Here is a 26,240-nt window from a genome sequence, read left to right on the forward strand (position 1 = left end):
AAAGCAGTATTGTGTACCGAATGGGGGGGGGGGGGTAGTGTGGGCCATGTCGCAAACTGCGTCAGTCCAAAGGGGGTGTTTTTAAAAATTATTGATTTTTTAAGGTCTTAAATCGGTAAGGGGGGCAGCCCCCCAACCCCCAATGTCCCCCCCGTAACACATTAGGAGCTTCTTAATATTTATTGGGGGGGGGAGAAGAGAAAGGAACCCCTTAAAGAATCCAAATGCAATCTGTAGTTTTAACAGTGTAGATTTATTTCAATCTGATTAGATTTAGTATAAATTTTAATCTGACGAAATTTAATCTGATTACTTTAGTTGACTAAATCAATCTGATTAAATTAGTTTGACTAAATTCAATCTGATTACTTTAATCTGAACTATTGGGTTGTTCGGAAAGTAATTTCGTTTTTTCCCGTCAGATTACTGAATTACGTTTTTTCGAAACCAACTTCACACTTAAGCCGCATAACCATTATATGTCTTGAGAGCTGATATTGCAAGGCTTGTGTGTGAAAAAGTTCTATTAATTCTACGCAGTAGTTTTTGGTTGGTGCCCTTTTAAATATGGAGAGCAATAAGCAGCATTTTCGTCATATTTTACTTTTTTACTTCAGAAAAGGTAAAAATGCTGTCCAAGCGAGAAAAAAAATGACGGATGTGTATGGAGAAGGCGTGTTAACAGTACGCCAGTGCCAGAACTGGTTTGCAAAATTTCGATCCGGCAATTTTGATGTCGAAGATGCACCACGGTCTGGAAGGCCGGTCGAAGCTGACAAAGATGCGATAAAGGCATTAGTTGATGCAAATCGGCGAATAACCACACGAGAGATCGGTGAGAGATTAAATTTGTCGAATTCGGCTGTTTATGGCCATTTGAAAGGCATGGGCTTAACCTCGAAGCTCGATGTGTGGGTGCCCCATGTCCTTACGGAGCCTCACACAAGTTTGGTCACTCGCCAAAAACTTTTACATCTTGAATGGGACGTACTGCAACATCCACCATATTCTCCAGATCTGGCGCCTTCCGACTACTATTTGTTCCGGTCCCTGCAAAATTTTTTGGATGGCAAAACCTTTACCTCAAATGAAGATGTCAAAAACCACCTGAACCAGTTTTTTGCCAGCAAGGACCAAAACTTTTATGAGAGGGAAATTATGTTACTGCCAGAAAGATGGCAAAAGGTGTTGGACCAGAATGGTCGATATATAATTTAATAAAATATTTATTCATTATACGAAAACTGTCTTTCATGTTCCCCAAAAAAAACGAAATGACTTTCCGAACAACCCAATAAATCACTCTGAACTAAATTAGTTTTTTTAGTCAACTAACGAGTTAGTTTAAACTAATGTTAATCTTCGTCTGCAATTGAATTAAATTTTTAAAATATTAGTCTGAACTAAATGGGAGTCGGATTATTTTAGTCGATAGAGGATTTAGTTGATTAATGCCCAACACTGTGATGCGAAGTGATGTCATTTCGGTTTTGGCTACGTCATTATCAGCTGACTCAAATATTATGACGGTTGCGTAGATGCACGCCTTTAATATGGTAAATGTTTTGAAATTGTCCGAACTGGTATGAATAATTACTGGTGTCGATATGGCGTCAGCTAAATATGTTGATCGAAGAAAAAACGTAAGGGTTTTATATTTCTTATCATGAACTACTAAATGTTTTTCTTACATTTCTTTTTGTTTGATTTATTTTCAATATACGGCAAACCCATATTCGCATATCAAAGTATTAGCCAGTTTTACAGCGAATAATAATTATTGGCAGAAAAAGTTTTTGATCTGTGTCTTAATCAATCAGGACTTCAAGTTTAGTCAACAGTGCCGCATAGCTTGTAACAAAGCCAATAAAATGCTGGGGTTTTTCAATTCATCTATTTCAAATAAATCTAAGGTATGTAGAAGTTTAGTAAGACATCATTTGGAGTAGGATTCTGTTCAGTTTTGCTCTCCAAAATTACTGCTTTAATAGGGTTGTAGGTACTTGGAAAAGCTTACCAGAAGAGGCTGTAATGAGCAAAGGGGTTAATAGATTTAAGAGTACCATTGATCTTTATTAGGGAATAATAAACTGACTAGCACCAGCCTAGCTAAGCCCAGAGCCTGGTTGCTGGTTGTCACATTTGTATTTATATGTTTTCTGGGTCCACACTAAGAGTTTGAAATTGTTATCTGGTAAATTATCCAAAATTAAGAAAAATATCAGCCAAAGAGTAATTTTTAAATTAGAGAACAAAGTATAATTTTACGAAGTATAAAATACAAACACTTGTATTTATTCTTTGAAGATGCAGCATACACTCATGCACTTGAGATGAATAAGACAGCCATAATTATACAGACAAAGATAATTTGTCAGGGTTTATTTTCTAAATAGAATTTACTAAGAATTTTATTGTGGTAATTAGAGGACCCGACAGACGTTGTTCTGTTCAAACTTTGTAAATTGAAAAGTTAAAAAATTTCAATAAACTATCAAGTGTTCGAACCGTTTTGTTGAAAAAAATAAGTAAAAAGAAAATGTTTTAAGCTGTTTGGTGTCAGAATGCGTATAATATTTATTACAACTTGATTTATCCAATGCCCACTGAGCAGTTGTTTCATTAACTGTTTTTTCTCTCATACTTGATGGTTTGTTCCTTCAGCCATACTCAAAGGATGAAAAGCGTCCTCAGATATTAAGTGTAAAAAACTAACTACTCATCTAGAACAAACGGGAAATTCCGCTGCAATGTCCGCCATATGGAAAAGAACAAAACAATCGAAAGGCTATCATTTAAAGATATGATAAAGGTAAAAACAGTTCTCTGAATAAGGTGAAGCCAACCACCCAGTGTAAAATAAACACATTCTTCAACTAAAATGACTAAACACTCTTTAGAAACGAAGAACAATTCTTTGCAATTTGAAATATTTCGCCAAACAAACAAAAAATACAATAAATTGCATTAACAGTAGCTTTAAACATAGGCGGATTTGGGGCTGAGTTCCTGAGGGGGAGGTTTTTTTTTTTCGTGAGCAATATTGGCTGGTTTTGGGTCTCCGGACAATTTTTCTGTCGGTGGCGAAAAAGGCCATTTTTTTACCCCCTCCCCCACACTATGTTGTCTTCTTTTCTGAAATATATAAGGTCCTGTCGTACTTATTTTGTGTTGTTTTATTAATATGTTGCCTGCTGTCCTCTGAAATTGAACTCAAAAGGGTTAATGGTGCCCCTTTAAGTAGGGTGTAGAATACCTCCATTTTCAGGGGTCCGGGGGTTTCTCCCCCGGAGGAATTTTTGAAAAATAGATATAAAATTCTGCATTTTGAAGTCTTTTAAAGGGTAATTGGAACTAAAAAAATCTTGTAAAAAAGAGGCAAAAATTACAAATTAGGATAATACAGAGTAAACATTGTTTTTGGGTCGACAAATCAATGACAGCAGCCCAGCCCCCAGAAAGAAAAATCGAGGGAGGATAGAAAAATTGTGCATTGTTATTTGCTAACATCAGCTGTCGGTTGAATTCCATAAGCTTTTGATCTCGCATCCAACCCACCCTCAAATGCAACAATGAATTAAATACAAAATGATCAATAGTAAAAAATGATTTAAAAGAAATGATGTAAAATAAGTAACAAGAGAGTAACATGCTGCCCAATTGGACAATTCATAATGCAATTGATTAAAAAAAAATTGAAGCACTTTTTGATTAGGAATTTCAAAGACTCATCTAATTCTTTTCAAGGACTCGAGAACAATTAAAATGATTTAAGGCACTTCATTTGCTCTTTCCAGTCTCTGAAAATTAGTATTAGATTGTACAGTTTTACAGTATTGTTCTAACTTTGTAAGAAACAACTATTTTAAGTTTAAAAGAAAAAAAAAAGCTATAGATTTGTCTTTACAACAGCTTTTTTTTTCAATTACAAGTAGTGCAGAAAACGAAAAAGAATAGAGGTAGCGCTTTTTTTAAATACTGCATTCAGACTTAAATAAACAGCAAGATATGAAACATGCGAGTCACAAAAATTAATCCCAAGTAATATGTTGCAGAAACGTGAGAACCATTATTTTTACATTTTTGATGCAGGATGTGGCAAGGTGCTGAATTTGACATATTTCGGCATTTCTCCCCCTAACCCCCTTCCATTTTTTATAAATTTTAAAATTATTGGTTTGTACTCACACTTTTCCAAATTTTCGCGGTTTTGAAGCACTTCAAAATGATTTTTTTTTCAAGTTCTTTTTTTTTTATTTTAAGGAATAAGTCATGAAATTTCCGGGACGTAAATCTGTTCTTCTTTTAAATCTTTGTTTTTGTTTCTAATGTGTTGAAATAATCATCAATTATTTTAAGCATTGCAGCTGCATATATAGCTCGTTATTTTCACTTATATACTTGCCCTAATGGTTTTCAGTTCAAAATAATCGTTTTTAACACATTTTCTGCAACCTAGTGATAACTTTACTACTTGTAATACAGTGTACAGTCCCCCCCCCCCTTTCCATTAGAAAAGGACATTCGCTATTCTCTTCATTTTCACTTCTGAACTATTCAAAAAAGAAAAAGAAAAAACATGATTTTTTCTTTTTTGATTTTGGAAAATGTATTATTTTATATAAAGTCCTCCTAAGACTGGGGAGGGGGCATTGCCCCCCTTCGCCCTCCCCATAAATTTGCCCATGGCTTTAAAATGTAAACAAATGATCACGCAATGCTAATATCCAAAGTCGCCAAGCCACCACATTACTAATCCAGCATATCAGTGAGCGAAGCTAACTCCGACCGATTAGCGATCCGATCTTTTGAACGAAAACTCTTAAAACTTTATATTGCCTAATTTGTTCTTTCCACCAAAGATGAAGATCTTCCGGGGATATTTCGATAATTGGGAATCTGGCGTGGTCGTCTTATTTTTGGAGTAAATAATTTTATTTTGGTAACCCTGCTGATTTACAGTAACCCTATGTGAATAGATGTTTCGGTTCTCTTTGTTTAGATTTGCAACGAAAACTACCTCTCGCGTAGGCACTGGAGCCAAAAATTGACGCCAATGAAGAAAGATCGCCAGATTCCCAATTATCGAAATCTTCCCGATCTTCCACTGCACTGATCTTTTGTGTACAGCACTATCTTGTTGTAATTTATCTGGACGAAAATAAAATTTGTTTCATCTTTAAATTTCATCGTCTTCTCCTTTAATGATGTACTGATTAGTTTGATAATCATTAAAGTATTCTTGACATTGGTGCCAAAACTCAGATGGATTTGAGCTGAGAAACAAATGTGCTAGGGATGGTACTTTCTGATCATTTGTTTAGAAAAACCTAAAGCATTGATCCGGTCACATAGTTCAACTACGACCACAGAACACACTTTTTGCATGAACTTTACTTTAAAATATATCTCGGGAATGAAAATCATTGCTTTCAAGAAGTGAAGGCTTCTCTCTCTCTCTACATTTTATCTATTCTCAATTGACATGACACAGTAGTAAATTTCGTTACAAAAAGCAGAGCTGGTTTTCTTATTGTCCTTTGGCAACGGGTTAAATATTTATTTCAGTTCTCGTTCAACAATAGGTTAAAATAAATATTAACCATTTAGGAGATATAACCATCCAATGTTTAAATTAATCAATTAATTAATGAAAATGTTTCCGATTCGATCTATCAGTCTTTTGAACCATGCTCACCACAACTTAATTACACACAAAAATTTGATAAAAATCGGTCCAGTTATTTAAAAGTCTTATGTTGACAAACATCCGCACAGAAGATTTTTATATATTAAGTATTTGAAGATCGAGGAGTTTTTTTTTCCGAGAATTTCCTTTTACCAAATCACAGATTGTTTCACTGAATTCACAATTTCATTGCATTTGCTGAATGCTTAGTGTGGACCATGTTTTTTCAGGCTTACTGATTGGAGGGTTAAAGAACTGACTTCAATAAATAAATAAATAAATAAATGAGCACTATTACCAATTAAAAATTAAGAATTAAAAATTTAATACTTTAAAATAGTGCATCTGAAACTTGTGTTAAAGATATAATTATATAAAGTGGAATCCTATTTTACTTGAAACTTAAACCAAATGATACTGATAAAAATCAATAAAATTTCAATGTTTTAGCCTTGTAATATTTAAGGAGTTTTAATTTTTGTGTTTAGCTTATGGTAGGAAATCTACCCGATGATTTTTTACGTGTGAGCCAAAACGATTCTGTGGATCGACAGCCTAATGCACGTGCTACTCGAACTCAAGCTGCTAATCCATACACTTTAAATGCATCTTCATTTCAAATTACACTTTGTATTGTTCAGGTAAGTTAATTTATTATTTCAAACATGCTTGGAAAATGCTTAAATCTGTATATATATTTTTTGGGGGGGGGGGGGGGGGAATTTTTTTAAAATTTCTTCTTACATAGTGAAGTTAATCTGAAAAATGTATTTTCTTTGAAATCAATTGTACACTAAAATCTCATTGTATTGAATCTTGGATTTTATGAAAAACTGATTAGTTTCACATGTTTGTTAAAATTAAAGTGCATTCTAAAAGCCTTCAAAATGAAATTTTAATAATTGTGTTCAATTGACTTTACTATTGTTCTGTAGTATCAATTTGATCTTATGCAGTAGCGTAGCTAGGGAGGGGCGGAGGAGGCGGTCCGCCCCGGGCGGCACTTTTTGGAGGGCGGCAATTTCACACTTTTGACACGGAAAAAATTTAACGCATTTTCCGTCATGCTTTTCATTTTTTTCTGGATCAAAAAAAAAAGGGTCTTTGAATTCTAAGTTTGTGGTACGACTATGATAATAAAATTACTCAAATACAGTGCAGTTTAAGGCTTTGAGCCTCGAAACATTTCCAAGGGATAACGCCCACCCCATTCTTTTGCCTCTCATCTTTTAGTCTAATATTGAGTTTTTAAAATTTCAATACCAACAAATTCCTGAAGGCGATCAAGCCCAGACCCTTCCTGTAACGTAATTAAAGATAGTCAAATATGTGTATTAAGGACATCAACTTTGAAATCCCCATCGCATACAATGTCTCCAAAAATAGCTTGAAGTTGGGTTTTTGAAACTTAAATTACAGAAAAATTAATAAGTTAGGGATCCCACATGTGCACGAAATCACCAAACGTCATTTCAGTTGGCTTCAAATTAGAAATTTCTGACGAAAGACCGCAAAGCCTTCTTTTTTCAGTGATGAAGAGGTTAAAATGAGCAACAGTTTAAAACGAGCTGATGTGTGCATCACATGACTTCCTTTTACTCCAATTTAATGTCATTTCCCCATTATTCGCTATTTTAATGTGATTCAATATTTATTCTCTAAATATCACCAACAATGGCCAAATTGAAACCAAAAAAAAAAAAAAAACTCCGCCAAATTTGTCGCCAAGTTGGCGACAAAACTTGGCGACCAAAAGACTGGCGATATATCGCCAAGTGTCCGACAAATTATAACGCCACTTGAGTTTACATCGAAATTAACAATGATTTCCCCCCAAAAAGGTGCAAAAGACCCCCTTAGGAACATCCGAAAGCAACCAAAAGGGGAGGTGCACAACTAGACCCCACTACGAGTCTATGTACCAAATTTCAACTTTCTAGGACATACCATTTTTGAGTTATGCGAGATACATACGCACATACACACATACGCACATACATACAGACGTCACGAGAAAAGTCGTTGTAATTACCTCGGTGATGGTCAAAATGGATATTTCGCGTGTCTATACATTCTTAGGCACTTTTCCGCATGTGGTCGAATCGAAAAAAAAACTCAACATTCATTTGGGGGTGAGCAAAATGGAAATTAAGGGCGATTTTTGAGTGAAAATTTTTTCGCGAATACAATACTTCCTTTTTTGTAAAAGGAAGTAAAAAGATTTTTGAGCGGGAAACCCCCCTCCAAACTCTCTCTTTCATAACGTTGTCCGTCAAACAACGGATAAAGTCGCGTTTTCAGGACGTCATTTTCAAAATGTTTCATAGAGAGATGGGAAAACCATCCGACTTCCTAACATTTTTGGAAATAGTAGTTGGAAACTTATGACGTCAAAGATAGCCTACTATTGCGTTTTTGAAACTTCGGCATCGAAAAATTTCGAGAGAGCTCCCAAACGTTCCTTATCCTCTTTAAGGTCATCAAAGATAGACTAAAATTAATTTCAAGTTTGAAAATAATTCGGGACGAAATTCTGGTATCTGTTGGAGTTAGGGAGGCCCTTACACCACTAGATACAGCCTACATTTACGTGTTTTTCAATTTAGGTGAAAAGCTTTCCGGACAGCGCCGCTGAACCTTCTCTAATATTATCACGTATGCAAAGATAACCTAAAATTGCTTTTTTAAGATTTCAATTTCCGCAAATTTCCTTGAGAAGTCCCAACCCCGTAACGTCACCAAAGAAAGCATGAAACTGATTTTAATTAAAAAAAAAAAAAAAAAAATCTGGAGGCAGCTCAAAGCCTTTTTTCTATAAGTGTTACCAAAAATTGCTTAAAATTCGGAATTTTGGCTTATAACTTTTGGAATTTTTCGGTGGGGCTCTGAATTCCTTTTTTTTTCTTTTGCAAAAAAAAAAAAAAAAATTAAAATTAAAATAAATTTTAAAAAAAAGATAAAAATAATTTTATTTTCTTCCTTATTAAAATCTTAGTAAAACACTTTTGACTCTTTAATGCATTAACTATTTCCTATCGAATGGGCGGCAAATTGAGAAACCGTCCCGGGCGGCAGAAAGCGTAGCTACGCCACTGATCTTATGAGTTAAATGTTTAAAGGACGAAAGTAAGAAAGATGAAAAGATGTTCAGATCAGTTTTTAGACAAATAAATTATGCAGAATGTAAAACTATGTTGTTTGCAAATATTGAAAAAAAAAAAAAAAAAAGAAAAAAACACATTTCTTTATTTAAATAAAATGCAATGAGCAGCAAAGTATGTAAAATGCCTGTTAGTGACTGATGAAAGGAATTAAGTCCATGGTTTTGACAGTTCTCATTTAGAGTCTTATTCTGCTGTGCTTCTTTATCATTTTCTTCTAAAGAAAGGAACTTGTATAGTTCTGAGTAAGCAGAATAAAGTACAGTATAACTTCGATTTGACAGTTGTCAAGGAACTGGAAAAAGTTATCGTTTAGCTAAGGATGTTGTTAAATCAAGGAGCTTAGACATTCAATGCAGTCAAATCCGGGCCAGTGAAATGTATCATAATAATATTGAGGGAATCATTAAATCAAAGATATACTGTATATGATCAGTGAACAGTTTTAGGTAGAGTAGAACCTTATTTATTCGGCTCCTGTTTATCTGGAAATTCGGTTAATCCGCATCAAATTTGTAGAATTAAAAAAAAAATCACTTAAATAAAGATTTGGATTTAAGATAGCAAGAATGGAAGTACACCAAACGTTTTTTTTTTTTTTAATTTAAATATACAATATGAATTTGTTTTGCATATTGTCCGTACTGCGTGAATTATCCGGATTTTAGTTAATCCGGATTGCTTTTGGTCTCAGATGGTCTATATAAACAAGGTTGTATCATACATGTTTTCTTTTTTTTTTTCATTTTAATTAAATTTTTTGGTTATGTCACATTTTCAAGAAACGCAGTAATTTAAAAATACTGGCACAAATTTGTGTCTTTATTTAGTTTTGTATGTTTCTTCTTCTTTTTTTTTAATACTTGTAGTTTAGCATAACAAACAGAACCAATTATACTATAATGTTTTTTAACTTATGATCCTCAATACTAGTTTCTCGGAGGAATCATTTCTTGAATATTCATGTATTATATTTTGATCTTGTTAAATTATTCTGTGCATAAAACCTAAAATTGTGGTTTTTAAACTTTTTTGACCTTTGAAGATTTAAAATTTTCTTAGGGCACCCTAGTCCATCTCTATTATGTAAGCAACTATTAATTCAGTAAATTACCGCCCGTTAGACAGGGCTAAAGCAGAAATACATGAAATACACCACCAGCTCAGTCATAACTGCAGTCCTCGGCTGGAAATGACTGAGCTGGTGGTGTATTTCATGTATTTCAACTATTAATTCATTTTTTTCAGGGGGGGAATCCGTATTTGCGCACAGTTCGTAAACATATCGCACACCTAGAACAACACTGCCACATCTCCAAAAACTACTTTTTGAGAAAAATAAATAAAAATGTTTTATGCCTTAGCTTAAATTCTAAAAGTAACACACTGATGCATCTCAAAAATAAGGTTTTAAAAAAATTCTGTTATGTCTGTTTTGCGTTTTAATAGAACTAATAAAAATGCATCAGGACATGTATATGTTACGGTAAATGTAACAAATCCGGTGATTTTACACAATCCCCACCCAAATTGGTAAATGTGATAAATTATTGAATCTTTAGCAATATTTATCGCATTTACCGGTGAATCTATATAATCCCCGACTCATCATGGGGAATGTAATCAATGTCAATTACTTTACTAAAATTCATTCCGATTGTTGAGCTATTCGCTTTTCTCATGATGTAGTATCTCTATGTGACGTAGGTTCGCATATGTTTCATGTCTGTCTGTGTTGGATTCACTTTTCTGCTTCTGTGCATAGATTGACCTAGTTAGTGCGATTATAATTTCAATAGTATTTCTGATTTCGTGCTGGCTAGACCTTTTCTTCGCTGTGTTTGCTTTTCTCGCATTTACAGAGTTTCTAACAATGGCCGATATGCTTCAGCGTTTCAATTCTAAGATAGTTGATATTATGAACTCAAAAAAAGGAAACAACTTTTTTCTAACGAAAGAAAAGTATGATGACTTGTTAATAAAGGTGAACAATAGCAAAAACAAAACAAATGGGAAAACAACAGAAGATTATCATAGACTAAGAAGATATGATGTAATGAAAGTCGACAATGTCGAAAAACTAATCTATCCCATAAGGAAAGGCAGCTCCAAAGTTAGATTTTATGTGCATGTTGACGAAATGTTTACCATAATTCATGAGGCACATTTATCAATAGGCCATGGTGGTAGAAACAGAATGTTTAACAAGCTACAAAGATAATATAAAAATATTACTTCCGAAGCAGTTATGATTTACTTAAATTTGTGTGAAAGCTGCCAAAAGAAATCAATGGTACCCAAGAAAGAACTTGTTGTTAGACCAGTGGTCTTTCAAGAGATGAACTCAAGATGCCAGGTGGATCTAATTGACATGCAATCGCTACCAGATAATGATTTCAAATTTATATTTGTCTATCAAGACCATTTGATGAAGTTCGTACAGTTGCATGCTCTAAAAGCAAGCATGCAGTAGAAGTTGCATATCTCATTTAATTGACGTCTTTACTATATTTGGAGCCCCTGGTGTACTTCAAAGTGACAACGGTCGTGAGTTCAGTAACCAAATTGTGAACGAAGCTTGTAAAATGTGGCCAGATTTAATAATTGTGCATGGAAAACCAAGGCACAGCCAAACTCAAGGTTCAGTCGAATGTGCAAACCAAGATGTTGAAAATATGCTAAGCTCATGGTTGGAAAGCAATAAAACCAGTAAATAGTCTGAAGGGCTACATTTTGCACAATTTATGAAAAACGGGGCATTTCATGGAGGCATCAATCGCACACCTTATGAAGCAATGTTTGGGACACCTGCAAAAGTGGGTTTGTAAACGTCATCTTTCCCGAATGAATCCATCCAGAAACTAAAAACCGAAGAAGAACTTCGATCTTTAATTATGACAGTTAATAGTGCTTCAGAAAACACTAATAACAAAATAGAAGATGATTCTATGGTGAAAATTAATGATCCATTGATAAATGATTCTTCTCCAGCAAGTAGTTTCGTGACTCTGAAGGAGGATGAAGAAGCATCCCATGTTATTCTACCTTGTGCAGGTAAAGGGCAGTAACTGCAAAATTTTCATTTTTTCATTTTTTTGCATTTTTGTCATCTATTGTACGTTAGCTTTATTGTACAAGCTTGCTTATTTGGCTTTCGCTGAAAAAAAGGCGCCAAAGAAATGTCTAATTCCAAGATTTCCCTATGGTTAATATTGATTCCGACACACATTTCTTCAAATATCTCGAAAACTCATTTCTGCAGATACTGCCGTTTACCTGCAGTAATTCAGCAAAATATTTTAAGCAGGCAAGAGCAAGTAAGAAATCACCGACTGAGTGCTAAAGAAGGCTTAGAATTGCAGGCAATAAAGATGTTGAAAATTTCAAATTTTAAACTTTCATCTGGTAATGTTGGTGACACATTAAAACTACAAATACCAGATGTTGATAGAGCAAGAAGTGACCCATGAAATTTGTTGGCGGTGATATTAGAAGTTCAAAACAAGGTGTTTTATGTCTTGGGAACAAAGCAAGGAAAACTTTCACAATGTTATGCAAGAAATCAATTCACAATTTGCTAAGAAAAATTTATTTTTCCTCATGATGTTCCAGATATAATATTATCTCTTTTGTCCCTTACAAATACATCATTGGTACCCTTGTCCTCCAGAAAGCGTCTCTTTCTGGAGGACAAGGGTATCAACGATGTATTTGTAAGGGACAGTGTATGTCCGATAAGTGCAAATGTAAAAAATCTGGTTAGCTCTGTAACTCTAAATGTCATAATAGTCTAACGTGTTTAAATAAGTAAATTTACAAGCAAATGTAAGTAAATGCTTTTTTTTCCCCTTTAGAAAACAGGTTTAGTTAGTTCTTCATATTGAACTGTTTTGTATAAGTTCTAGTGATATTATTTTTTGTCTTTTGATCAGGTCGAATATTCAACAAAACTTAAAGTTTGTCCACAATTTTTGTTTTTATTAAATTTAAAGTTCTTTTTTTTTATAAAAAAAATATGTATAATTATTGAAATTATAAGCTTTGCTTTATTCTATGATTGGCCATTGTGATTGTTTTTTTTAATATGCTTTATATTATATAACATATGCTGCAAGAATGTCTAATGAAAATAAATTACAAGAGTGAACACTTAGTTATTTATTTTGAAATGTTATTGTAAATTTTAAAAGCCATCCTGACGCTCATCTAGTTCTTAACAACGTATTTTCAGTGTTATTAAAAAATACTCGCTTTTTTGGGAGTCGGCAAAATTATACGAATGTATTACATTCTCCAGTATGAGTTGACGAATGTAAAAAAAAAAAACTGAATTTTTAATAAACCTTCAATAATTTAGCACTTTTAACAGGTTTAGTGGCGATTATGTCACTTAGGGAGGTGATTTGTGTTGCTTTCTCACCCCCTCCCCACGCCACCCAAACACAAACCGCACAAAAAATAATAATGCTTCGTGTAGACATGAAGTTCCTACAATTGTCAAAAACAAATTTTAATTTACGTTGTTAAATGAAAAATTTTCATTAAAAAACAAGTATAAAATATTTACGCACTTTATGTAAAATTTGCTCTAGATGCACATATGTAACCACTACCCTCCCCAGAATACTACAATCCATTTTCTGAGAAATTCGACAAATGAAGTAATTAAAGATATATTTGCAGAAATATTTCATAATTGCAGTACTTATATTTTTCACAATCTCTGAAATCTATTTTGGGTGTCGCCCCAGACCCCAGCAGGGTGTCACACAGGGTTAATCGCTCCCTCTGTCCCCCCCCTCCTCCTGTAGTCACACTACTGATTACATTATTTAAGACATCAAAAAAATTTGTTTGTTCCAAAATAAATAATGAAAGTAAAGTAAAGCAGCGTCACTTTTATCAATTGGAATATGTTTAATAGCTATCATAACGTTTATTTAATGGTCAACGATTGTTTTAGAATTGAAAATATTAATTTTTTGGAATTAAGACCTCGTTATTCTACAGAATGACTCAAATTTAGTACATTCCTCATTACGAATCGGGGATTGTACGAATAAACTAGTAAATGTGATAAATATTGAATAATTGATCACTTTTACCACGTATATTGGTGATTGTGTACAATTACCAGTAATTATATACAATCACAATTTATCACATTCACCGTAACATATATAACTCAAAATCGACAATTTTTGACTTGTGGTGGTGGTGTATTAGGTGTGTGATATATGCAGCACAGGATTACGTCCTATTCCCAAATACACTGGTGTTACATTATAAGGACTCCGGAGTGCTAAAAAGCGAAACATATGGTCTTATTGAACTACAGTCAACTTTTCTAGGTTATCCAATTTCGGGAAAAAATGACTGCACACAACAACATTTTTCTTTTCGAATTAATCAACTACATTATTTAGGTTTTAAGAATAGTATGTAAGTTTTTTTATTCCAGTTAAATTTTAGGGAACCATGTAGAAACAAAATTCATAAAATAAGATCAGTTAGTTTTGACATCACTCTTCTACAACAACTTTTAATGCACTGTTGCCTGGTAGTTAAAAATGGCTTGTTGATAACGCTTTATCACCAGCTTGGTTTTTTCGCGACAGTGAAACAGTATGTAGTGAATTTTTGTCATACTGTATCGAAAAATGGAGGATGGCCTTACTGGTCAACCAAACAGTTTTTGGTGCACTCATATATACCATGGACACTTCGCGGCCCCTCACCTCTTCCTATGGCACCTGAGAGTGCCACGGCACCCAATTTGAGAACACCTGACCAAAAGTAAAAGTTTGCATTTTCAATCAAGTATTTATCTTTTTTTAAAAAAGAACACATTTTCTTTAAAGTTATATTCTGTAAAGTTACCTTTGTTCAGAAACCCCTACCCTTTTTTGGTCTAGTTATTTGAGCACCCCCACTGATTTTCAAAACCTGACGGCATTGGTTTTGTTGGCGCCATGACAATTGTCATGATAAACTTGTCAAAAATACGTAATTATATTTAAAAAGTAAGTATTATATTATATACTATAAATTGTAAAATGTTTTTAGGTTTAATATGCTATATGTTTCTTTTGTTTATTTTAGGCACAGCTTACAAAGAATTACAGCTTAACAAAGATGGATCCATATGTGAGAGTTAGGATTGGCCATAGTGTGTATGAGACTCATGCTGATGTTAGAGGGGGTAAATTTCCAAATTGGAATAAAGTTATTACATCGTGAGTAAAATCTATTCAACTTTTTTATTTCATATGTAAGCATGTAGTAATATTCATATCCTCTGGAATCTATAGCAAACAGTTGAAGTAAAATTTAAAAAAAAAATTAATAATCTTCTAGTTCAGGGGTTCACTTTTTTTGCTCAAGGACCATATTGTAATTTTTTGCAGGCAAAGTGGGCCAAAAATCCAACAATATTTCAATTCAGATTCAGTTGATTTAGTTCACACACACCCCCCCCCCCCAATCCTAGAAACACATTTCAGGATATCTTTGATGGTTGTAAAAGAATAGTTAGAATTCAGCACCTGTTCCAGAAATGTTTTGATATTGAAGTTTAAAAACACAACTTTAAGCTATATTTGTTTAGCTGTTTGGAAAGTGCCCTTCCAAATATCTCCCGAAATCATTTGAAATTAAAATCCCCAAAACACCATTAAAGGATATTTTTGGTCAAATGAAGAGACAGAATTTTTTTTCATTTAAATCTCAAAATTGCAATTTTAAATTGTATTTGTGACTTTAGGGAGGAAAGTGAAAGTTAAGACCCTCTTGTTGGGAGAGGCAGTTGCTCCTTCCTGCCCCCCTCTGTCTACAGTCATGCTTAGTAGTGATTTTTGTGATTTTCATGGCTTAGTTTCCTTTTAAAATGCTTAAAAAATATATATTATCAAATTAAAAAAAAAAAAAATCAGTTTGTAAACTTCCAGCGGGCCGGGAAAAATATGCCCGCAGGACGGATTTGGCCTGCGGGGAGTAGGTTGGAGAACCTTGTTCTAGTTAATAGATTTGAAGAAACATCATCTGTCTACCTATAGAGTAGGCTCAAACCTTCCAGAACCTTAATAATAAAGTTATTAAACTTTAAAACATTTATATACATGATCAGAACTTTTTTTTTACATTCTTAAATTTCAAAATAAAATTTTTTTTTAAATATTTTATTTTTCTTAAATCTGGAAGTAAATATTAAAATTTTTCTTGATCTGCAAACTGCAAATATCTAATCTAAAGTTAATCAAATATTTTCACTACTTTAGATTTTTATGGTAGCTTTGTTAAACGTAGTGATCATGACATATCAGTCTTTGTAAGTAAGTTATGACTTTCTCATGTCTTGCTTCTTACTCTCATCTATCAAGTTTAAAATATTGATTCTTCAAAAAACAAGTCTGAAGGGATGAACATGAACATCCTTTATATATATCATGTCTTATAAATAAGATGATCATTTGAACTTCATTTTTAGTTATAGAAGTAACGGAACTTTAAGAAAAAAATTATATTCAAAATGAGTGCAGCAAACTTTAGTAATCCTCTTGGGGAAAAAAAACGCCCTTTGCTGTGCATTGCATAAACTCATTTATAAATAAATTATGATGCTACATGCTTTTTTGTTTTTTTAAGAGGGCCATTGATCATCATAGGGGACTAATAAACTGACCAGGACCAGCCTAGCTGGGCCCAAAGCCTGTGGTTGGTCGTCACATTTGAATTTGTACTCTTTCTCATGCAGGGTTGTAGTTTTGGCAGGATAAAACTCATTTTATCCATGCCACTGCAAAAACCGGTTAAAACCGGCCAAAACCGGATTCAACCACCATAGAGCTGGCCAAAACTGTATTGTATAAAAACGCTCTAATATGTGTACACATCAGGGTTGGCTTTTTGCCGGCAGAAACTGGTTTTTGCCCTGCCAGTGGCAGAAACTGGTTATAACCGGTAAAAACCGGCAGAAACTGGTAGAAACTGGCAAAAACTAGAAAATGTTTTTAATAGCTCTAGTAATTACTTAATGACAGGCAATTAAGCAAAATAAAAAATATAACCCCATTTCGTCATTTCAAAAACTTAATATAATAGTTATTTAAAAATTAGTGTAAAAATATGTTAAATAACAAGACTGACATTTCCAAAGCAAAGTAAAATGTATCATAGTTGAAATTGCTATGTGTTAGAAATTTTAGCCTTGTAATGTTGTAAGTAACAAATTTTTCAGTTTGTTTATAATTATTTGTTTGCATTCAATATAAATAAATACAGATTTTTTTTATTTCATTAAACTCTAAAATTCAGGAGCTTGTCATTTTACACTTAATATAACTGAAAAAAGCTATTCTCAAAGAGCTCCTGCTGCTGCAACTTACTGTACTGATTTAGCGGAAAATGCAATAATAGAGCTTGAAACGAAATATGACTGCAAAGTATTATCTTTAGTAACTGATAATGATCACAAGATGGAGTTAATGAGGAAAATTATTGAAGAAGAAATGCCATCTGTTACAACTTATGGGTGCTCATCTCATTACTTATATCTTCTTGGACTGGATATCACACCAGATTCTCTTATTAAAAATGTGGTTTCAGTCCAGAAATATTTCAGAAACCATCACAGGCAAGGAGCTTGACTAAAGGAGTACCCAAAAGCTGTGAAACCACATACACCTTGTAATACATGGTGGAATAGCCAGGTGGACTGCTTAGAGTCCTTTATGAAGAATCGCCCATATTATTTACAAATACTAGAAGAATATGAACATGATATTCATGACAAAGGCATTATTCAGATTATAAATAATCAGATGATTCACAAAGAAGTTAAACACTTGCTGTTGCAGATAAAACTCTGGATTCAGTTCAAAAAGAGAACTGCTCAATTGCAGATGCTTGCAATGTTTGGGTTCATTTAACAACACTCTTACCTGTGCTTTTGAGAAGGAAGTGATGCACAGATTTAATCAAGCAGTTACTGATAACCATTTACTAGCCTATATGCTCCATCCAAAGTATTTGGGAGTAAATTTATCATGTAATCAAGAAGAAAGTGCCCGAATTTTACTCACAAATATTAACCCTGATTATGTACCTTATACCATAGCTTTACAAAACAAATTGGCCCCTTTTCCCGAAACCTATTTTTCCAATCAAGTTATAACAACTACGCCAACTACCGCATGGTGGTTCAATTTGAAAAAAATGTGCTATAGATGAAAGTTTTGTGAATCTTGCTTGCTTTTTGATGATAATGCCAGCTAGTTCTGCTGGGATTGAAAGAATCTTCTCAAATTTCTCCTTTGTGACAACAAATTGTTTAGGTTTAGAAACAGCGTCAAAACTTGTATTTTGTTACAGGCTGCTGCAGTGTGAAAACAATGTAAAATTTGATTTTGAATGGTGATAGTGTTGTAAATAAATTGTATTTGGGTTAAATTTTAATTATTTTTCTTATACATTTTCTATTGTATGTCAGGAATTGCATTTATGTCATTTTTTGAGTTTCTGCCAGTTTCTGCCATAAATGTGGCAGAAAGGGGTTTTTGCCATGCCGGTTTTAACCGGTTTCTACCAGTGGTTTTTACCACCTCGACAGAAACCTGCCAACCCTGGTACACATATAGTTTACATGCATAATACTGTACGTTTTATTGCATGATTAAAAGAAATAGGATGTGTATTGATCATAATTGGAACAATTTTTGAAACGGATTTATTGATTAAATACAACTTTTCTTTTACGTTAAAAATTATTCCCAACGAAGACAAAGGACACTCGTTTATTAGGAAAACTAATAGTTATTCTTCACAAAACGTGTACCATGTTTTCAATGTATTAAAAAATTAGTTTTAAGTTTGCTTGATTCATTTTGAAATTCATTTTGTGCGCATGAAACTATGAAACAATTAGGTACCTATATATTGTGCTATTTAGACTGTTAGAAATGTATTTTCAAAAAATTATCGCATTATTCTCCTATGAGGTGACTAACCTTTTAGAATATTCCGTCATTTATTACTTGCATAGGGTATAAAATGAACTGTTTACTTAAATGATAAATAGTGACTGATTATGAGATTGATGTTTCATGTTTCTTTTAATTGTATACTCATTTATTTTGATTTTAAACTTTATTATTTCCTATGTTCATCCCCAATGGCCAAAACTGGACAAAACTAATTTTATCCAAGCTGGTTTTAACCAGTTTTATCCATAGTTAAAACCACCGCTGTCCGAAACTCGAACTGTTCACATAAGAGTTTCCCACTTTTTTAGGTTATCTCCCTTCTTGGTTTTAAGTATAATTTTCTTCTGCTTTTTAAAACTAAGCAAATTACAACAAAAATTATTTTTAAAAAATCTCCCAAAATAAGAGATTTTAATTCCATTACTTTTTTAAGTTACCCAAAAGTACTAACTATCATATCACAGGGTGGCGACAGATCAGGGAGATCAGGGAAAAGTCAGGGAACTTTATTAATCAGGGAAAAGTCAGCAAAATATCAGGGAATTTTGTAAAAATATCGAAAAATCAGGGAAAATTGATTTTATGAAGAAAAAATATTATTTTTTTGCTATGCAAAATTAAGTACTCTAATTCCCTACTCATTTTTCGCCAGTTTTCTGCTCAAAAAAAAAAAAAAAAAAAAAGCGTAAAATTTATGAGGTGCGATTATACACTGCCGCATATTTGTGCATCTTTTTTCCTCAATGTCAAAGTATTGAATCTTACTTATTGACCTCAAGATGAACTTCCTAAGATTGTTTCTGTGTCTGTTGGGTTGTTTATTTTATTTAGTTTGAAATTTCCTTTTACGCTTTAAATGCTACGTAAAATAAACAACCATACAGGCAAAGAGGAAGCCTTCATTAATGCCTTAGCTCCTTTACCTTTATTCCATTGTCTCGAAGTAATTAGCGTACTGTAATCACGAATTAATACTATAAAAACTTAAAAGTTATTACTTCTTCGCGTTTTTAATTTAATTGCTAAAATTGAACTTTCCATGAAATAAACTTTGTTTTTTGCCGTTATGCTATTTGTTGGCACCACGGATTATAAAGGTTTTCTTTTCTTCAGACTTAAATGATTCTTTAATTTTATAACCAAGTTGTATTCTTCTTTTATACATTTTGAAATTAACTAATTGCTTTTTTTTCTTGCATTTCAAAGTTGTCTGTTGCAAAAGCAATACAAGATTTTTTTTCGTTACAAACTGAAATCATTTAAAATAGAGTTGTGTACTTAAGTAAATATCTTTATTTTTTTCATTGTTAAAATGCTGTATTCATTCATTAAAACCTATGTTCTTGATTAGAGAAAAGCTCCCTATGAATGGATGTCAAATGGTTTCATCTGATTTGCATAAATATGTTAATTAGTTATATAAGAATAACTACATTACTTCTTTTCTTTCACTATTACTTGTTATTCTTGCAACAATTATTATGCTGTTTGAAAACGTAGTTCAAAATAATTTCAATTACTTTTTAGTTCTATCATAAATACACATGTTTTTAAGAGTAATTTTAATAGTTTCTTAAAATTCTTATGCTAAGTGGTTTCTGGAAGTAGTTTTTTTTAAATTTTCTATAATCTTTACATGTATATAAAAATTTAATATACTGTTTTGTAGGGGTTTTTTTCCCCAAAAAAATTGCCTTGTGTTTTTATTTTTTTAAACCATTTTATTAAAAAAGTTGCATCTTTTTAAAATATATCTTTAGTTCAACAACTTTACACAACTTAAAGCGTTTTAAATACTGCATTTTTACTTTCTTCTATATCTAATATATAGAAGAAAGTATTGGATTCGTGCAAATTTTCGAATTTCGAATTTTGACGGATTCGAACGTTTTGAGGTGTGCTGAGTCCATTTCGACCATTTTTGGAAAATGTCTGTCTGTCTGTGTGTGTGTGTGTATGTATGTATGTGTGTGTGTGTGTGTATGTATGTGTGTCACGTCTGTGTGTGACCAGTTTTTTGTGGCCGCTCTACAACAAAAACTACCGCATGAAATCGAACGAAATTTAGTACACATATGTGCCCCTATGTGAACTTGTGCCCATTAGTTTTTGGCGCGAATTCCTCCAAGGGGGGTGGAGCAATGGGACGTTTTTCGAGTTACGCGTGCTTGCTATTCCTCAGGAAGTTACTGGCGGAATCAAACAAAATTTGGTCCATATGTTGGTATTAACAGGAACAGGTGCTGATTCAATTTTGGTGTCAATAACTCAAACGGGGGTTGAGCTGTAGAACGTTTTTTGTCGTCAATTGTGACTGCTGTATCTCAAGAAATAATGAACGGAATGAAAGAAAAATTTATCGGCAAGTAGCCCTTAGTGGGTATAAGAACTGATTTTATTTTTGTGTCAACAGCTAAAAGGGGGGTAGCGCAATCACCCGTTCTTTTTTTCCATTTTGAGTGCCCTATCTCAAGAAGTAATGCTACGTTCTGGTTGAGATTTGGAATATATGTGAATCCATATGTAAACAGGCTTTGGTTCTATTTTGACGCCGATCGCTCCAAGAGGTGTTGATTTTTTTTTTTTTTTTTTGCGAATAAAAATATTTTTATTAATGCAACAATAAGAAAGATAAATCGTAATAGATTGTCGTCTGCGTATTTCTCGTGATTTTAATTGTATGGAAATGATAGGAAATATTATCTCAATGATTTAAAATGTTGAACTGTTGCCATCTTATGTTTGTTAACAAATAAAATATTTGTAATTCATTCAAGCAAGGCTTTTAAAATAACTTTCAATTTTCGCTCTTTGCTTTGCTTTTGCAATAATTCAGACATTGGGATGGTCGTCAAGTTTTTGCATGTGTAATTTTGTTTTTGTTGGGAATATTGCTTCCTCGTCAAGCATGGGGAGGGATCAGAAAAAAAAAAAGAAAAATATAGAAGAAAGTTTCGTGATGGCCACAACATACTAGTTATTTAAAATATATCTTTAGTTCAACAACTTTACACAACTTAAAGCGTTTTAAATACTGCATTTTATACAAACATACAATGGATTTCAAGTTGAGCAAAGAAAGAAAACCATTATCATTTGTTACATAAATCAGGGAAATTTGGTGAACTTAATCAGGGAAATCAGGGGAAAGTCAGGGAACTTTTTTTCACAGTTCCTGTCGCCACCCTGTATCAGTAATTATTATATTGTTCACCATCACCAGATTAAAATATCATTTCTGAAATTATTTTGTTCATTAAAAAGCTTTTTTTTTTCTTTACTTTCATTTTTCATACTTCTTAGAAAAGATGCAAACTTTTTGCATTTGTGTTAGGAATTGGATTTGTTTCTTTTTCTTTTCTATTTTCCATTATTAATCTTAATTAAAAGACAAAAAAATATATCTTTTTTCATTAAAATCTAAATTTGGAAATGTTTAAATGGAATTTTGCAACCATTTTGAGTTTGAGTTTGCAAATGTCGTGAAGCTAAATGTTGAACAGAATGAAATTTAATTTAAAAAGTTTAACTCAAAATATTGTCAATATAAAATGTTACTGTTTTTTGATACAAAAATCTACTGTTAGTAGTGCTTCTAAAAATGACAGTTCTGCACATGAGCAACTTTAAAATTTAAATCTTTCAGAAGTGGGGATATAAATAATTTGTAAGTATTTGCAAATAATGTATTTTTATTATTTATTTCAGGTACCTTCCAAAGGGAATTAAGACTATTTACATAGAAGTATTTGATGAGGTAATTATTTTCCAAACTTCTGTATATATTGTCGGCATCATGCTAAACTAACGAAAATGAAAAATTGGGTTTTTCAAATTCGATGGTTTGCTGTAGTACTTAAAAAGGCCTACTTACTGGTTATAACTACTTTAAACTATAGTTTCACATTTAAAGTTATCTAGAAATATTAAAACATTGAAAATAACTAAACCTCTCAGGTGGAAAAAAATTATGTTCAGTGCTTTGGCTCTCCTGAAAAGTGTCAATTTTCATTCGTTAGTTTATTAGCATGGTGCCGATGATATATATCTTATAGATGTTTTTGTATGCGTGTGTCTATAATTAATAAAAATGGAATAATTGCACAGACATAACCACTCACAGAGTCACAGATAAGATAATTAAGATCCACTAAACAGCCAATCAGAAGGGACAATATGTGTATGATTTTAAACCATTGCCTGAAACAAAAATAATGTTAATCCATAAATATATAGCTCAATTTTATAACAAAGGGGGTAAAATCGACTTTTAAGGTGCTGGCTCCCCACACCTCTTTTGATTCCTCACTTTTTGATGCACCAGCCACCTTTACTTGGACAAACCAAAATATTGTGAAGTAAAGTACTGCAGTCCAATAGCGGGATTGGTGAGGTATAATGAAGTTGGTGAACTGTTTTTCATTTTAAATTAGCTTTTGTGGTTTGTTTTAAATTTTAATGGAAGTTTGGTTGCTTATGGCCCAATTTATTTGGCAAATTTTACATTTTAACTAACTGTGTCGCCCGGCTTTTCATGGTCTGCCTCGAAAAAAAAGTCAAGTCAAGTGACTCTCGTTCAACTATCAGGTTTGAACAGAAAAGTAAAACAGTAAAATTTTGCATCAGACTGTGGAAAAATAAACAAAAAGTAAACATTTTAAATCCCCCGATTGCTGGAAAAACGTTTAAAACAAAAGCCAAATTTTATTTGTTCATATTCGAGGGAAAAAATGGTAACATATCTTTCATTTGCAGATATAGTTATTAAAATCATGAAAATCATTTAAAAGATCATTGAAGTTTTAACATTGGCTCATTTCTTTAGCATACCATAACATCTGATGAACGTATAGCATATGGTGAGTACACAATCTCAGAAGAAGCTATGCAAGGAAAGTTTGAAGACACATGGGTTCCTTTGAGTGGCCGCCAAGGGGAAGGAAAAGAAGGCAGCATCAATATCACTGTTTACATCACAGTAAGTCAGTGCTTAGATTTACGCAGAAAAGACTTTTTGTCATCCTAGTAATTATAACTTTGTATTCTGTAGGTTTTGCTAATTTTTTGTTTGAAAATAAATGCTAAGGTACTCAAAAAGTTTCAAACTAATTAAAATTTTGACAATCAAGAACTGCAACCAAGATTTAAAACATTGCTTTTTATTTTATTTATTTATTTATTTTTTCTTTTCTAACTTCTAGGCTCTAATGCTTATTTTTCTAAAAGTTATTGTTTTGCATAAGTTTTAATGTATTTTCTCAACTTTTTTACTAATGCTAAATATTGTACAAAAAGAGCACAAATAAACTAATATTTTAAAAGATATGCCTTAATATATGAAGCAATCATTAAAGATAAATGTTCTATGGATTGAGAAAAATGCAGTTTCGATATTGAAAATGAAAGATACTGTTAAAAAATTTGTGACATTGTAAGGGGGAAAAAAAACTTGGTTTTAAAAACAAACAAAATAAAAATGAAAAAGCATGCTAAATGAATTAATTCAAATACATTTGGTATTAGAAATTCCTAAGTTCAGGGTGGCGACAGATCAGGGAAAAGTCAGGGAAATATCAGGGAATTTTGAAAAAATTACAAAAAATCAGGAAAAATTTATCTTATGAAGAAAATTTTTTTTTTTTTTTTTTTTGCTTTACAAAATTAAGTACTCTAGTTTCCTACGCATTTTCCTCCAATTATGTGTTCAAAAAAAAAAAGTAAAATTAATGAGGTGTGATTATACACTGCCACATATTTGTGCATCTTTTTTCCTCAACGTCAAAGTATTGAATCTTACTTATTAACCACAGGATGAACTTCCTAAGATTGCTTCTGTGTCTGTTAGGTTGTTTATTTTACCTATCTTGAAATTTCCTTTTACACTTTTAATGCTATGTAAAATAAACAATCATACATGCAAAGAGGAAGCCTTCATTAATGCCTTAGCTTCTTTGCCTTTATTCCATTGCCTTGAAGTAATTAGCATACTATAATCACGATCTCAAGAAGAAATCTTTGGTTTTTGAATTAATACTATAAAATCTTAAAAGTTATCACTTCTTTGCATTTTCAATTTAATTGCTAAAATTGAACTTTCAATTAAAAAAACTTTGTTTTTTGCCATTATACTATTTGTTGTCACCGCAGATTATAAAGGTTTTCTTTTCTTCAGACTTAAGTGATTCTTTAATTTTATAACCAAGTTGTATTCTTTTATATGTTTTGAAATTAACTAATTTCTTTTTTTTTTCTTGCATTTCAAAGTTGTTTGTTACAAAAGCAATCTAAGATTTTTTTTTTCGTTACATACTGAAATCATTTTAAATAGAGTTAACTTGTGTACTTAAGTAAATATCTTTTTTTTTAATTATTGTTAAAATGCTGTATTCATTCATTAAAACCTATGTTCTTGATTAGAGAAAAGCTCCTTATGAATGGATGTCAAATGGTTTCATCTGTTTTGCATAAATATGTCAATTAGTTATATAAGAATAACTACATTATTTCTATTCTTTCACTATTGTTATTCTTGAACAATTATTATACTGTTTGAAAACTTAGTTCAAAATAACTTTAATTACTTTTTAGTTCTATCTTAAAAACACATATGTTTTAAGAGTAATTTTAATAGTTTCTTAAAATTCTTATGCTAAGTGGTTTCTGGAAGTGAAGTATTTTTTTTTTTTAATTTTCTATAATATTTCCATGTAGGAAAATTTAATATACTGTTTTGTAGGTTCCCCCCCCCCCCAAAAAAAATTGACTTGATTATTAAAAAATTTTATTAAAAAAAGTAACATCTTTTGAAAATATATCTTTAGTTCAACAACTTTACACAGCTTAAAATGTTAAAAATACTCGTTTTTATTCAAATATACAATGGATTTCAAGTAGAGCAAAGAAAGAAAACCATTATCATTGGTAACGTAAATCATGGAAATTTGGTGAACTTAATCAGGGAAAAGTCAGGGAACTTTTTTTCACAGTTTCTGTCACCACCCTGAAGTTGGATTTGATTTAAAGAACCATCATTCATACTTACTGTACCTATCGTGTCTCAGGGCAGGACAAAAGGTTTGTTTGTCAAATGAAAGAAATATATCAGTATTTTTACCAATCACAAAAGCAACCGATTAAAGAGAAATGTCAGGCCTTGGGCAAAGTGATGACAATGGGCTGTCTTGATTGTTTAAAGAAAAAAAGTTTTTTTTTCTATTAGTTAGTAAAAATACATTTTTGTGATTTGTTTTCAGGGCTATAAGAAGTGCTCTCCCTAATTTCTGAACAGCATTTTAGAAATACTGTGCTATGCAATCTATATGCAAAGGCATTTCTTACTGTGTCAATAAGACAAATTGGTTTAAAACTATGTTTTTTCATTTAAAAAAGTTTGCTTTTTAAATTAAGCTG

General features: G+C 32.3%; 1 protein-coding gene across 1 annotated transcript in view; it reads left to right on the forward strand.

The window, feature by feature from the left end:
- Positions 1 to 1,509: 1,509 nt before the first annotated feature.
- LOC129234518 (toll-interacting protein B-like) overlaps positions 1,510 to 26,240 on the forward strand; it is a 43,739-nt gene continuing 19,008 nt past the window's right edge. The window contains exons 1-5 of the mRNA XM_054868525.1: positions 1,510 to 1,643; positions 6,178 to 6,330; positions 14,953 to 15,086; positions 22,539 to 22,587; positions 23,656 to 23,808. Of these exons, the coding sequence (XP_054724500.1) occupies positions 1,608 to 1,643; positions 6,178 to 6,330; positions 14,953 to 15,086; positions 22,539 to 22,587; positions 23,656 to 23,808 (525 nt within the window). The 5' untranslated portion in view covers positions 1,510 to 1,607. The remainder of the gene's footprint in view (positions 1,644 to 6,177; positions 6,331 to 14,952; positions 15,087 to 22,538; positions 22,588 to 23,655; positions 23,809 to 26,240) is intronic.

The sequence above is a fragment of the Uloborus diversus genome, chromosome 1 (genome assembly GCF_026930045.1).
Source record: "Uloborus diversus isolate 005 chromosome 1, Udiv.v.3.1, whole genome shotgun sequence".
NCBI classification, from domain to species: Eukaryota; Metazoa; Arthropoda; class Arachnida; order Araneae; family Uloboridae; genus Uloborus; species Uloborus diversus.